Raw genomic sequence first — 14710 nt, forward strand, 5'->3', positions numbered from 1 at the left:
AAACACAAATCTCTGCAGATCAAGAAAAGGTGTGGCCCAAGTCATGGATCCAAGGTCCCTGCCTGGAGCATAGGCTTCTCCAGGGTCAGGTTTCTCCCTAAGCCAGGCCCTCATTACTTTTGTAATTAGCAAAACATGCAATCATCCCTCCTGGGCCAGGAAGCACAATGCTTTTTCTCTTCAGTACACGGTGATCCTAGGGGAAGTGCTCATGTCGCTCAAGACTCACTGGCCAATCAGGACTTCCAGACGAGGCCTGTACTCAGAGGAAGAGGCGGGTTCTTCCGGACGCCATGTTGCGGGTTCAGATCCGTAGCTGAGGTGTGTGGAATGTTTGGCGTGCTGTGGTCTGAGCTCAGCTGCTGAGTCCCGTGAGGGGATTCAAGCGTGTTACAAAGTGGCGACATGGTGAGTGTTTGGCTGCCACCCCAAGGTGGTGGTGGAGCTGGAGGCTGAAGAGCAGGAGCTGGTGTGGTTGGTCTCTCCCGGGCTTGGTGAGAACCTGCAGCCATCAGCTTCTTGTGAGGTCCTTTGTCCTGGCGTTAGGAATGCTGAGCTATCTGAATCCCACGTGTTAGCAGTGGGATGGAGTGTGAGCCAGACTGCATGTAGGAACCTGGGCAGAGGCCTTTGCCCTGTCAGCCTCTGTGACTGGGGATTCCCTGGAGAGGAGGAGACTCTGCAGCACTGGCCTCTAAAAGGGACTTTTATTCTCCTGTTTTAGTTGTCTTTGAGGCTTAGTACCATCTCCTGCTTACCTAGATTGAGAGACCAAAAAAATTAAAATTAGCAGCTATTATTACGGGCTAAACTATGTGGGTGGAGAAGTCTGTTGATGCCCTGAGGGGAAGGACTGCCTTACTGCATTCTTTCCCCACCTACTAGAGATAACAGTTGCTAGGAAACTGGCCCATCCTTCTAGGGAGGGACACCAGGTCATTATGGTCTGGGGACCTTCATATAGCCAATCAAATCAGAGTGTAGCATTTTGACCAATAGATGCTTGCCAGGAAGGAATCGCCCCTGCCTTGGGCATGCTGGGAAGAACCAGAATCTATATATCACCCAACTAACCTGGGGCGGCGTGCTCAGCTCCCACCGCTTTGGCGGTGAGGCTGTGTAGCCCAAGCTGCAGCTTATAATTTTCAATAAAAAAAGACCCTCATGTGTTTTGCAACGGAGTCGATTCCTGGAGATCTTTTGGGGGCTCGCAAACTGGGTATAACAAGATCTAGTCCTGGATGAATCTAGCTTCCATATACTGTAATTTAGGCCTGGAATGTTTTCAGCCCCTGAGCCTTACTGCTTAATAAACTCACACTCTCTAGTTATTTCTGAGTTCTGGCTGACTGGTTCATTTGAGCTGCTCTGGCTCAGACTCCTCTCTATGCTTAGTGATTCAATCTGGTTTCTCTCTCAGTCTCTGAGTTGTTTTTCTTGGCCTCAAACTAACTCCAGCAATCTGCTCTAATCTTCTGGCTCCTTCTCATTCTCTGGCTCTTACTGTCTTCACTGTTGACTAGCTTGTTCTCTTAGTGAACCTCTCTGTGTAAACATCTGTAAAACTGTCTCCTGTCTCTATGCATTGCCCCTGAAGTAGCTTGCCTTTCCTCTCTCCTCTCCTGAAAGTTGGGCTTAGGCTAGTCTGTCAAGTCTTTTTCCCTGATTGGACACTCTTTTTGCCACTCAATTAAACATTGCTTTCAAACATGGTGCTTCTGTTTACAAACTTATGTTTAAAAACTGGCTGCAAACTGCCTATTTGGGTTTTTTTGTAGGAGTGATGACCTCTGTGTTTGTTTCATTTTTATACACATACAATCATAGGTAACATTGGTCAAGTTCACATTTTTCCTGGCTTATTTTCCTTAGGAATTTTGATAAAAATTAAGTATAATTTTTTGGTCTTTTTTTCTATATCTGTTTATTTCTTCACAAATATGCACTTTCTTGGTAGTTTTAGCTTCATGGTAAGTACAGAAGTCATATTGTACCTACCTGTATACTATTTCACATAGCACATAGTTTTGAAATCAGCTTTCTTGTTCTAAGTTGTTAGGAACGTGATTTGGAATGTATTGATTTATGCTGCAAATTGAACATACTGAACCCTTATTTTGAAAATACATCATATTAATGGTGTTGTTTACAGTTGTATGAAAGGGTAAAAATACTATTCACTACTCACTTATTTAGCACAAAAAAAGTGTTCACCTCCTTTTTCCTGACTGATGTTCATGTTTCTTGGGCTCTTTTTTGTCATGATTATGTGAGAGCTTCTGCTATCTTGTCTAGAGGTAGTAATAAAAAATGAAGAGCAGAAAGCACGGAAGCTAATAGAGGCAATTAAGTACTAAAAGATTTTTTAACTTTTTAATTGGTGTATGCAGAAGAAAATTTAAATACCAAGATTTTTGTAGCAAGATTTGTTATGAGAAGCAAATTGCTATTTTAGTGTACTGTCTAAATGCAGAAAGCCATTTTATTTGAAAGGTATGAAAGCTTCCTGCAAATGTGTCATACAGCATGAAAAAGGAAAAATGAGGTTAGGAAATAGACTTACCCATTTTGTTTCAATATAAATAACAATAAATTATACTTTAAGAAAAATGTATTAGTCTTAGAAAATTCTCTCATCTCACTTTTTTCTTCTGATTAAATACCATGTCTTAGATTGTAACCTTTTCACTTTTGCTTTGGAGAATGTGTTTAAAGATTTAATATTTTTACACATCAGTTTATGTTTTATATATTATATAAATAATATAGTAATGATGATATCATTACATACGGATTTTTGTGAATACTTATTAAAACACTAGTTTTTTTCTTTTTTATTTAACTTTCATTAATTACACTTTATTCATTTTGTATCCCCCCATAAGCCCCTCCCTCCTCCCCTCCCAATTCCACCCTCCCTCCCCTTTCTGCATGCATGCCCCTCCCCAAGGCCACTGATAGGGGAGGTCTTCCTCTCCTTCTTTCTGATCTTAGTCTATCAGTCCTCATCAGAAGTGGCTGCATTGTCATCTTCTGTGGCCTGGTAAGGCTGCTCCCCCCTCAGGGGGAGGTGATCAAAGAGCAGGCCAATCAGATTATGTAAGAGGCAGTTAAAACACTAGTTTTTTTATTAATTTATTAAATTGAAATCTCAGTTGTAGGTCCCTCCCTCCTTTCCTTACATTTCCCAAATCCCTTCTGATTCTCCACTATTCCTCAGAATAGAGAAGTCCTCCTAATCAGAGAGCCCATCTCATCTATTCACAGAGGATGGAGTTCATCTTCCTCCTGTATGTCCTGGTAGGGAAGTCTCATCATAGTCCATGTCAGATATATCCCCCACTCCACTAACTAGTGGGCTGACATGAAGCTTAAGATGCCCATTGTTCTCATGTTCTTGAGGTCTGTGCATTGTAGTAGGTCTATCCTGTAGTAAATGACTAAAATGCACTAATAAGTGTGTTTATAGCTTGTGTGTCTTTGTGGGTCTCTGTTATGTCACTGAGGATGACCTTTTCTAGTTGCATCAATTTGCCTGCAAAATTTCATGATTTCCTTGTTTGTAAAGGCTGAGTAACATTCCATTGGGTAAATGTTACACAGATTCTTTACCCTTTCTTTGGTTGAGACATAGCTAGGTTGTTTCCAGTTTCTGGTTAGTACAAATAAAACAGCTATGAACATAGTTGAGCAGATGTCCTTGTTGTGAGTGAGTTGAGCAGATGTCCTTGTTGTGAGTGCAGTATCTTTCAAGTGTATACCTAGAAGCGGTATAGCTGGGTCTCGTGGTATGGCTATTCCCACTTTACTAAGAAAGTACCAGATTGATTTCCTAAGGGGTTATACAAGTTTACACCCCAGCCAGCAATGGAGGAGTGTCCCTCTTTCTACATATCTTTGCCAGCATGTGTTTTCACTTGAGTTTTTGATCTTGGCCATTCTTACAGGTATAAGATGGAAACTCAAGTCATTTTGATTTGCATTTCCCCAATGACTAAGGATGTTGAGAACTTCTTTAACTGCTTATGCACCATTCAAGATTCCTCTGTTGAGAATTCTCTTACCCTGTGTCTCATTTTATAATTGGATTATTTTGTTGCTGTTTATTTTCAGGAGTTCTTTAATATAATTTTGGATATTGACCCTTTGTCATATGTAGGATTGGTGAGGATCTTTCTCAATCTGTAGATGGCAATCACCTCCTATTGATAGTGTCCATTGCTTTACAAAAGCTTTTCAGATTCATGATGGCCCATTTATTAATTGTAGATCTTAGAGCTTGTTCTGTTGGTGTTCTGTTTAGGAAGTTGTCTCTTATGCCAGTGAGTTCAAGATTGTTACCCACTTTCTCCTCTAGCAGATTTCCTCTGACTTTACGTGGAGGTCTTTTTTTCCCCCTTAATTTTACTTAACATGTATTACAATTCATTTACTTTGTATCCCAGCTCTAGCCTCCTCCCTTTTCTCCTCCCAGTTGCACTCTCCTTCCCCCTTCCCATTTTTTTCCCTATGACTCTCCACAAGTTCACTGATAGGGGATGTCCTCCTCCCCTTCCATCTGACCCTAGCCTATCAGGTACCATCAGGACTGACTGCATTGTCTTTCTCTGTGGCCTGGCAAGGATTCCCGCCCCAAATCATGGGGAGGTGATCAAACAGCCAACCACTGAGTACATGTCAGAGACAGCCCCTGCTTCTGATGCTACATCAGAACAGGAGTTCTAGGTCCTCCACAGTTATAAGGCTTGCTATATTCATCATTCTCCACAGGCCCAATTTATCTCTATTGGTCTCCTGATGGAGCTACTGTTTCCTCAAGGTCTTTCTATCTCCCCTTCTTCTAAAAGATTCTCTGCACTCTGCCCAAATTTGGCTATGAGTCTTAGCATCTCCTGTGATATCTTGCTGGATAGAGTCCTTAAGAGGCCCTCTGTGGAAGCCTCCTGTCCTGTTCTCTGTCTTCTCCCACTTCTGATGCGTATCCTGTTCTGTTTCCCCTTCTGAATGAGGATTAAGCCTTTTTCCTAGGGTCCTCCTTGCTGTTTCCCTTTTTTAGAACTATGGATTTTAGTATGTTTATCTACATAATATGTTTAATATCCACTTATAAGTGAGTATATACCATGTGTGTCTTTCTGCTTCTGGGATCCCTCACTCAGGATGATTTCTTCTAGTGCCATTCATTTGCCTGCCATTTTCATGATTTCTTGTTTTTAGAGGCTAAGTAGTATTCCATTGTGCAAACGTACCACAATTTCTTCATCCATTCCTTGGTAGACTGACAAATAAGTTGTTTCCAGGTTCTGGCTATTATGAATAAAGATGCTGTGAACACAGTTGAGCAAATGTCCTTGTTGAATGATTGAGTATCTTTCATATATATGTTCAGGAATGGTCTAGCTGGTTCTTGAGGTAACACTATTCCTAATTTTCTGAGAAAGCACCAGATTGATTGCCAAAGTGGTTATACAAGGTTACCTTCCCACCATCAATGGAGGAAGGTTCCCCTTTCTCTAGAACATCTCCAGCATGTGTCTTCCTGTGAGTTTTTTTGGATTGACATGCTTGCTTGATTCATCAGTCTCTGCACATGACTAAAGATGCTGAGCATGCCTTAAGTGTTTGTCTGCTTTTCCATATTATTCTCTTGAGAATTCTCTGTTTAGCAGTGCACCCCATTTTTTAAATTTGATTAATTGGTTTGTCAGTGTTTACTTTCTTGAGTTCTTTAATATATTTCTGGATATCAGCCCTCAGTCACATGTATGGTAGTTGAAGATTCTTTCCCATTCTGCAGGCTGCCATTTTGTTCTGGTGACAGTGTCCTTTCCTTTACAGAAGCTTTTCAGTTTCATTAAATCCTATTTATTCATTGTTGATCTTAGAGCCTGTGTTGGTGTTCTTTTTGGTGTGTTTCTTTGGGGGAAGTTATGAAAGCTTTTGTGGAGGAATTTGTCTACATTCCTTATTGGGGATTGGCTTTGAGTTTCTATAGTCTCAACTGATTTCCTGTTGTTACTATCTACTGTGTTGGGATTGAAACTGATCATTCTGATTCCTTCTCATGATCTCATGCCTTCACCCTCATCGACTCTAACTCTAAGGCACGTAAGAAAGAGTCAAAGCAATTGATATTCAGTGCTAATGTAATTTTGTATCCTGAGGTTTTTACATTTTTACTTCTGGTGTTTTTGAAGACTAAGTTTCTTTGTATAACTTTGGCTGTGCAGAATGTAGGTATGCAATCCAGGTAGGCCTCAAACTTAGAGGTGCATCTCATAGTGGCTCTAGAGGGCTAGCATTAAATGAGGCCTAGTATGCATGGCATTTTTGTTTTGAAATATAGGCTGATGGGCCTGATAGGTGGGTTTATGCACATATCAAGCATATGCTGTTGTGCTGGTCTTCATCCACATCCACACTTGAATTTTGGTGTTCATCAGAGAGTATATTCTATTTCTCAGGATGTCATACATGAATACATGACATCCTGATACTGCCTGAGACTTCTGAGTCATTGGATTACAGGTGGTGACGTTTTTCCTGCCTCTTGTGTTTGTGTTGATTATTTTAAATAAGTGAATATGAGTAGTATTTTGCCTGTATGTGTGACTATGCACCTCTTGTGTACTGGTTTTCACAATAGTCAGCAGATGACCTCAGATCTCCTGAATTTGGAGTTATGGATAGTTGTGAGCCTCCATGTAAGCACTGTTAATTGAGCCCAGTTATTTGCAACACCAACAAGAGGTTTTCATTGCTAAGCCACCTCAACTGCCTTATGTTGCTCATTTACTACCAACTATTCCAGGTCTAATGTTTTCATCTGTCCATTTGTACATATTTGAAGATGAATTCCCTTTTAGTAAGCTCTCATTAATATTACAGTTTAAACTGGGCCACTTCTGCTTCCTAGTAGATACAGAACTGTAGTGAATATATAATTCTTTGTAGGATCTTAAGTAAAAACTATTGAGTTCTTTGTATCTTTCTTATTTGATTGATTTTTGCTGTGAATACAGGTCTTAAATGTACTACTGGATGTCAGGAAACTTGTTTCAGAGGCTGGGCTGGCTTCTGTCTTAATGAGATACACATACATTTGCTTCCTGAGTGCTGGAATTAAAATCGTGAGCCAATACTTCCTGTTTGCCCATAATTTTTTAGTTACTAATTGTGCATACAATTTCTGTGATCTGCGGTCTGTAGTGTTCATTGACTTCCTTGTTTTGCTTTCTTTATATCTGTTAATTGGCATTTCTCTTGTAAGGCTGTATTCTATACAAAGGGTGCAAAAATGAGGTGAACCTCCTCATTTAGTTTCCTTCTAAAATGACTTGGTGAATTCATTGAAACCTCTTTGTCAGGACATATCAGGGAAGCACCAGAATTATATGAATATATTATCAGTGAAGTATACATTTATACTGTTGTCACTATCGTGCTTTCTGTTATACTCATGTCGGGACCATTTAGAGTTCGGTAACCTATGACGATGTGGATGTGAACTTCACTCAGGAAGAGTGGGCTCTGCTGGATCCTTCCCAGAAGAGTCTCTACAAAGATGTGATGCTGGAGACCTGCCAGCACCTTACAGCTATAGGTAAGAGAGTGAATTTTCTTTCGCTATTAAGGTAAAAGGGACATCTATTGTTATTGTTGACTTTTCTTATTAATGCTCTTATATAAGTTCACTTGGAATGAGAAAGAATAAATCAGGCATGTTTCTAAGGTTTACTGAAGATAATAACTTATATTTTGCCTAATTTTTACTAATCTATAATTCACTTTTTGGTACATATTTCAGGCTACAAATGGGAAGAGCATAAAATTGAAAAACATTATCAAAGTTCTAGAAGATATGGAAGGTAATTATCTCTTGGAAGCTTATATAAATATGCCAGTGAAAAATTAGTTAAAGATGATATATTTATTCATCATTTATATATTATTCTGCCTGCACGTGTGCCTACACACCAGAAGAGGGCATGGGATCACATTATAGATGATTGTGGGCCACCTTGAGGTTGCTGGGAATTGAACTCAGGACCTCAGGAAGAATAGCCACTGCTTTTGACCTCCAAGTCATCTCACCATCCCTGTGAAGAAATTTGTATGTGTCCCAGAGGTTTTAAAGAAAAGCAACAGTGTAAAAACGAATACCACTTTAAGAGTATTAAGGAACATTAAATTCTCCCAAATCCATGTTCCTCAGTGTCGGTATATTATTTATGTTTGCCAGGCATTTCAATGCAAAAGAAGACAGTGAATCCCTTGGTAAACAGATATTACTGTAAAAACGTATTTTATTCGAACTAGAAATTATGGTCTCCTAAAATACCCCTCTGTCTGCTACCCTAGGCCTGGACAGGGCAGTTGCTAGTTTCCATACAATTTACCTTAGGCCTCGAAGATTTTCTGCCTCTTAGAATGACTGCTTAATATGCACATGCTATCTTGTTCTTTCTGAGCTCATGGATGGCTGATTCAATCCAGCTATTCTGACTCAAACTCCTCTCCTACAGTTATTAGATCTGGCTTTTCTACTGTCCTCTAAATTGCTTTGTTTAGTCTCAAACTTAACTCTATCAGTCTTTTCTAATCTTCAGGCTCTTTTTTATTCTCTGGCTCATTTCATCTTGACCTTAGGTCTCTCTCTCCAACCTGTCTTTCTATTACCATCCCAGTAAAACTCCCTCTGCTTTCCATTTAGTGCCCCTTAAGGGAGCTTCATTTCCTCTCTCTTCTCATGAGAGATACATGTACCCTGTGCTGTCCAATATTTTTCTGAATTTGTCCCCTTTGCTGCCACTGAATTAATGGCATGAGAAAGGGGACAGCACTTTCAAATATGGGTGCTTCCTTCTACCTGTTATTTTTACACCCATAGTTCGGATTAAAAGCATGTACCACCATGCCTGAATCCAAGCTTTTCTTTACTGGATATTGCTCTATACCAGGTTGGCATTGAAGTCAGATCTGCTTGCCTCTGTCTCCTGGATTAAAGGCACGTTTGTATTCTAGCCAGACCATATTGACAGAGAAGATATTTGGATGGGATCTTTTGCCAGAGCAGCCATGTTCTAAATTAAAATTGTTTATATAAATGATAAATAGTTAATATCCACATTGTAGATACTGGCTGTGTTCACAGGTCCAATGAGCATACAGAGATTCTCTGAGTACCTGAGTGTTCTGGTATTCAGCTCTGTCTGAACTCCAGGAGTTCTTTGCCTAAAGTACACTGGTAGACCCAAAGAACAGGGGCTTCAGTGTTGAGAATGCTGTCCCAAGAATCTCAATGTTGCCCACAGCAGGTGTGTTGGGGTGAGGATTCCGATGTCTGGCTGCTAATGTAGAGGGATCCTGGATGTGGGGCTCTGCATGCAGTCACTTGATGGTGCCCTTACTCTCTAGCAGGTTGAGAACAGAAGGGTTCCCCGTGTTTTCTACTCTCAGATTTGGCCTGCTGGGGCAAATGCGGGTGTAGGAGGGCTGTCAGCTCAGTGGTGCTGCAGCCGCAGAACTTGGAAGCTGGTATGGCGGTCCAGTGGGAGTCCAGCCACAGCTGCAGAACTGGAAAGCTGGTATAAATGCCTGCCGAGAAGCCCTGGGGAGCTGCTAGAGCAGTCCAGAGACCTGGGTGGCTCATACAGCCAGCTGCCCACCACTTAGGGACTGGATGGCTGGTAGAGTTGCTGGTTGGGATCCCATGCAGGGCCCATACAGCTGCTCGTGGACCCTGCACATGAAAGGCTGGTATAGTTGGCAGCCACCATGGAGGACCTAGGTCGCCTGCCTCTGCTGTTTCAATCAGGAATCAAGGAGTTCTGTGGTAGGAGCCTCGGGCACTGCGGGCCACCTCTGCTGAGGACAAGGGAGACTTGACAAGGTGGTGAGCAGGGAGATCAAATGTTTACCACTCATTCCCCACAGGAGTCCTTGGATGACGTGGATCTAAATGGTCTCAGGTCACATGTAGTCCCAGGAAGCCTTAATGTCGATGTTCTGGCTTCAGCTGACCTTCCACTCACCAAGTTCAGAGTTTCAGTTGCTCTGGCTTTCAAATATATTACATGCTGGTTGCCTCCATATTCTTTCCCAAAATTGACAGAAATCATGTGAGCATAGAAATATCGAAAAAAGAAATATAATTCTCTCTTACAGAACAAATAGAAGATATATAATAGTCAAATTTTGTACAGACTTTCTGAATGTGGTGCAAATTTACATTTAATTCATTAATCATTATTTATCACTAAATTATAAATTAACTGTTAAAGGATATTTATTGTCTCCACAATAGAAGTGATGATCTTGTAGATCTCCGTCATTACATCTGTGTAGAGATGCTTTTGGGAAGGATCCAGCAATGCCCACTTTCCCTGATTGGGTTTTTCCAGATGCACATCATCATAGACTATTGCATTCTAAACTATCCTGTACATGTGTACAATAGAAAGCATGATAGTGACAACACTATAAATTAATATTTTTTGTGTTCATTCATCCATTCATGATTAATAACAAATGAATTATGAACTCCTATCACCTTCAGAAAGTCTACTCAAAACAGAGGACTGTTAAAAATTAAACTAATATACTTAATTAGATTTCCAAGCTCAATGGGAATATAGCCAAAGAAATCACACTACAGAAATTTCCTGTGATAACTGGCCCTGTGGAAATTGTTGTGTTTATTTTGGTTCTATTTATAAATGCAGTGTGATTATAACTATAGGAAAATCTATGAATGCAGTCCCTGTGGTAAAGCTTACTCCTTCTAGGTCTTTAAATATGCGAAAAACCACTTACAGAAAATGATGCTATAAGTGAGCTGTGTATGAAGTTTTTTACCATCAAAAGTATCTTGTAAGGTACAGAAACCCACAATCAAGGGGGAAACTATGAATGTAAAGAAAGTGATAAAAGGTTAAGAAGTAACTTCATTTTAAGATTAAAGCAAATTGCAAACTTAATTTATACTGACATAAAGATTCATCAGTGGCTGGAGAGATGGCTCAGAGGTTAAGAGCACTGGCTGTTCTTCCAAAGGTCCTAAGTTCATTTCTCAGCCAACCACATGGTGGCTCATTACCATCTATAATAAGATTTGGTGTCCTTATCTAGCATGCAAGCAGAACACAGTATTAATAATAAGTAAATAAATCATTTAAAAAAACATTTATCAGAGTAATGAATAGGGTAAAACTAACACATATCTGAATTATCTTTGCAGAAAGAAAAGAATACATATTTATGAGAAACCCTATGAATGTAAACAGTGTGGCAAAGCCTTTTCACAAGCCAGTAGTCTCCATCTGCATAAAAGAACACATACTGGAGAGAAACCCTACGAATGTAATCAGTGTGGGAAAGCCTTTTCACAATATGGACATCTCCAGAGGCATAAAAGAACACATACTGGAGAGAAACCCTATGAATGTAATCAGTGTGGGAAAGCCTTTTCACACCTCAGTAGTCTCCAACTACATAAAAGAACACATACTGGAGAGAAACCCTACAAATGTAATCAGTGTGGGAAAGCCTTTTCACAACCCAGTAGTCTCCAACTGCATAAAAGAACACATACTGGAGAGAAACCCTACGAATGTAATCAGTGTGGGAAAGGCTGTTCACAATATGGAAATCTCCAGACGCATAGAAGAACACATACTGGAGAGAAACCCTATAAATGTAATCAGTGTGGGAAAGCCTTTTCACACCTCAGTAGTCTCCAACTACATAAAAGAACACATACTGGAGAGAAACCCTACAAATGTAATCAGTGTGGGAAAGCCTTTTCACAACCCAGTAGTCTCCAACTGCATAAAAGAACACATACTGGAGAGAAACCCTACGAATGTAATCAGTGTGGGAAAGGCTTTTCACAATATGGAAATCTCCAGATGCATAGAAGAACACATACTGGAGAGAAACCCTATAAATGTAATCAGTGTGGGAAAGCCTTTTCACACCTCAGTAGTCTCCAACTACATAAAAGAACACATACTGGAGAGAAACCCTACGAATGTAATCAGTGTGGGAAAGCCTTTTCACAACCCAGTAGTCTCCAACTGCATAAAAGAATACATACTGGAGAGAAACCCTATGAATGTAATGAATGTGGTAAAGCCTTTGCACATTGTAACAGTCTCCAGAGGCATAAAAGACTTCATACTGGACTGAAACCCTATGCATGTATTCATTGTGGTAAAGCCTTTTCACAAATCGGTGGTCTACAAAAGCATGAAAGAATACATACTGGAGCCAAACCCTACGAATGTAATCAGTGTGGGAAAGTCTTTTCTCAACACGGACATCTCCAAGAACATAAAAGAATACATACTGGAGAGAAACCCCATGAATGTAATCAATGCGGTAAAGCCTTTGCACATTGGTGCAACCTCCAGAGACATGAAAGGATTCATACTGGAGCCAAACCCTACGAATGTAATCAGTGTGGGAAAGTCTTTTCTCAACACGGACATCTCCAAGAACATAAAAGAATACATACTGGAGAGAAACCCCATGAATGTAATCAATGTGGTAAAGCCTTTGCACATTGGTGCAACCTCCAGAGACATGAAAGGATTCATACTGGAGCCAAACCCTACGAATGTAATCAGTGTGGGAAAGTCTTTTCTCAACACGGACATCTCCAAGAACATAAAAGAATACATACTGGAGAGAAACCCCATGAATGTAATCAATGCGGTAAAGCCTTTGCACATTGGTGCAACCTCCAGAGACATGAAAGGATTCATACTGGAGCCAAACCCTATGAATGTAATCAGTGTGGGAAAGCCTTTTCACAGCATGGACATCTCCAAACGCATAAAAGAACACACAGTGGAGAGAAACCCTATGAATGTAATCAATGTGGTAAAGCCTTTGCACGTTGTAGCAATCTCCAGAGGCATGAAAGAGTTCACACTGGAGTGAAACCTTATGCATGTATTCATTGTGGTAAAGCCTTTGCATTTTGCTGCTACCTCCAGAGGCATGAAAGGATTCATACTGGAGAGAAACCTTAGGAATGTAATCAAGGAGGTAAAGCCTTGTGAATTCAGTAGTCTTCAAGTACATAAAAGAACACATATTGGAGAAAACCCTTAAGTATGTAATCAGTGTGTTAAAGCCTCTGAACATTGATCTGATCTCTGAAGGCATGAGAGATTTCATACTAGAAATAAACCCTATGACTATAACTAGTAACGCCTTTGCATGTTGCGAGCACCCACACCAATGTCGCCATAGTAGCATGTGCTACAGGGCAGGAGACATGCTTTCTTCAGAAATTTGCTCCCTGGAAGGTCCCTGGCAGACTCATCCCACTTGGAAAAGAGATGTATTCTGAGATTTCTATGCTTTTTCAATTGTGATTCTGGGGCTGGATTAATAAGTTTTTTGATCTTTCTCTGTGACTCCTGAAACAGCACAACTAGATTTATAAAAAAATTCATTATTCATAGATTATTAAAGGCTTTAATAAAAATAGAATGTAAAAGGAATAAGTAAGAAAAGTAATGAATTAGATTTAATATTAATAGGCATTAAAAATAGTGAGAAAATGATAGGCTCCTTCTTAAGAAAAAGTAGCATGAGAGGTGCAGCTGGAGGGAGTTTCCCTTCCCTTCAGTGCCTTGTTTCTAAGGAAGATTATAAACCTTGGGCAGGACATATGGGAGGATGGTTAACAAAGGTGTAGTTAAATTTTGATACAGAGAAAGATTTTGGCAGGCATCTGACTTAGCTCCTGACTTTCTTCTTCACTGGTTAGCAATAATGAAACTACATTTGAGGTTTCTTTTTCTTTGTTTGCTCTGATCAAAATTTTTTATGCCAAGATTTCTTGTGGGCACTGCTTTATGTTTGACTACATTTTGAGTTAAAATGTAAACTTTGTATTCTCGGTAAAAGTCTGAATAAGTAATCAGTGTGTTAAAGCCTCTGAACATTGATCTGATCTCTGATCTCTGATCTATGAAGTATGCCAACTTTTAGGTGCCTTTTGTGAAATCATTATAAAAATACTAGCTTGATTTCAGTAATGTCACAGCAAAGTCAAAACCATCAAGGTTTCTCTGTTTATCAATTCATCGTGGAAACTGTGTCTTCCTGTCCAAAGCCTTGTTCTCCCACGGACGCCAGGGGCCCAACTGGGCCGGTCCGTGGCAGCATGTCACATTTTTTTCAAAGCCATAAAAAATCATACTCAAGAGAAAAAAATTATGAATATATTCACTGTGATGAAGCCTTTGTAAATTTCTATAGGCTTCACTTTCATGAATGAAACATACTGAAGAGAAACCCCATGAAAGTGACAGTACAAGTGTTTAAAAAGTGCTTGACCATGTGGCCAAAGCCACCAGACTGAATTTATCTCATACTGGAGGCAATGGGAGCCCACAAGGACATGTGTCATGTGTACCTCTTGAGATTATGAATAATCTTAAAGGCATGAAGACCAACTTTCCTGAAATGAATTGTATTCTGCTTCCCTGATGCATGCAAATGTTCAATTAGGAGCCCTGAATGGTGAAGACTCCAGATGTTGTGAAGATTGTTGTCAGGGGATCCTGAGATTCAAACAGATGTCAGTAGAAGGCTAGAGAAATCAGGAATTTACAGAGACCTGTGGAGCCTGGAGGAACTGTAAGGGAAGGAGATTTGGATGTTAAAGAAAGGATTCAAGTCCCAGCAATTA

At 40.1% G+C, this 14710-nt stretch overlaps 1 protein-coding gene across 1 annotated transcript; it reads left to right on the forward strand.

Moving 5' to 3' along the window:
- Positions 1-1940: 1940 nt before the first annotated feature.
- Positions 1941-13037, forward strand: LOC132650497 (zinc finger protein 431-like). Its single transcript, XM_060375826.1, has 4 exons — positions 1941-1970; positions 7477-7603; positions 7808-7868; positions 11240-13037. Exons 1-4 carry the CDS (start codon positions 1941-1943, stop codon positions 13035-13037), a joined length of 2016 nt encoding a protein of 671 aa, XP_060231809.1.
- Positions 13038-14710: the final 1673 nt, after the last annotated feature.

The sequence above is a fragment of the Meriones unguiculatus genome (genome assembly GCF_030254825.1).
Source record: "Meriones unguiculatus strain TT.TT164.6M chromosome 13 unlocalized genomic scaffold, Bangor_MerUng_6.1 Chr13, whole genome shotgun sequence".
In the NCBI taxonomy this organism is placed as follows: domain Eukaryota; kingdom Metazoa; phylum Chordata; class Mammalia; order Rodentia; family Muridae; genus Meriones; species Meriones unguiculatus.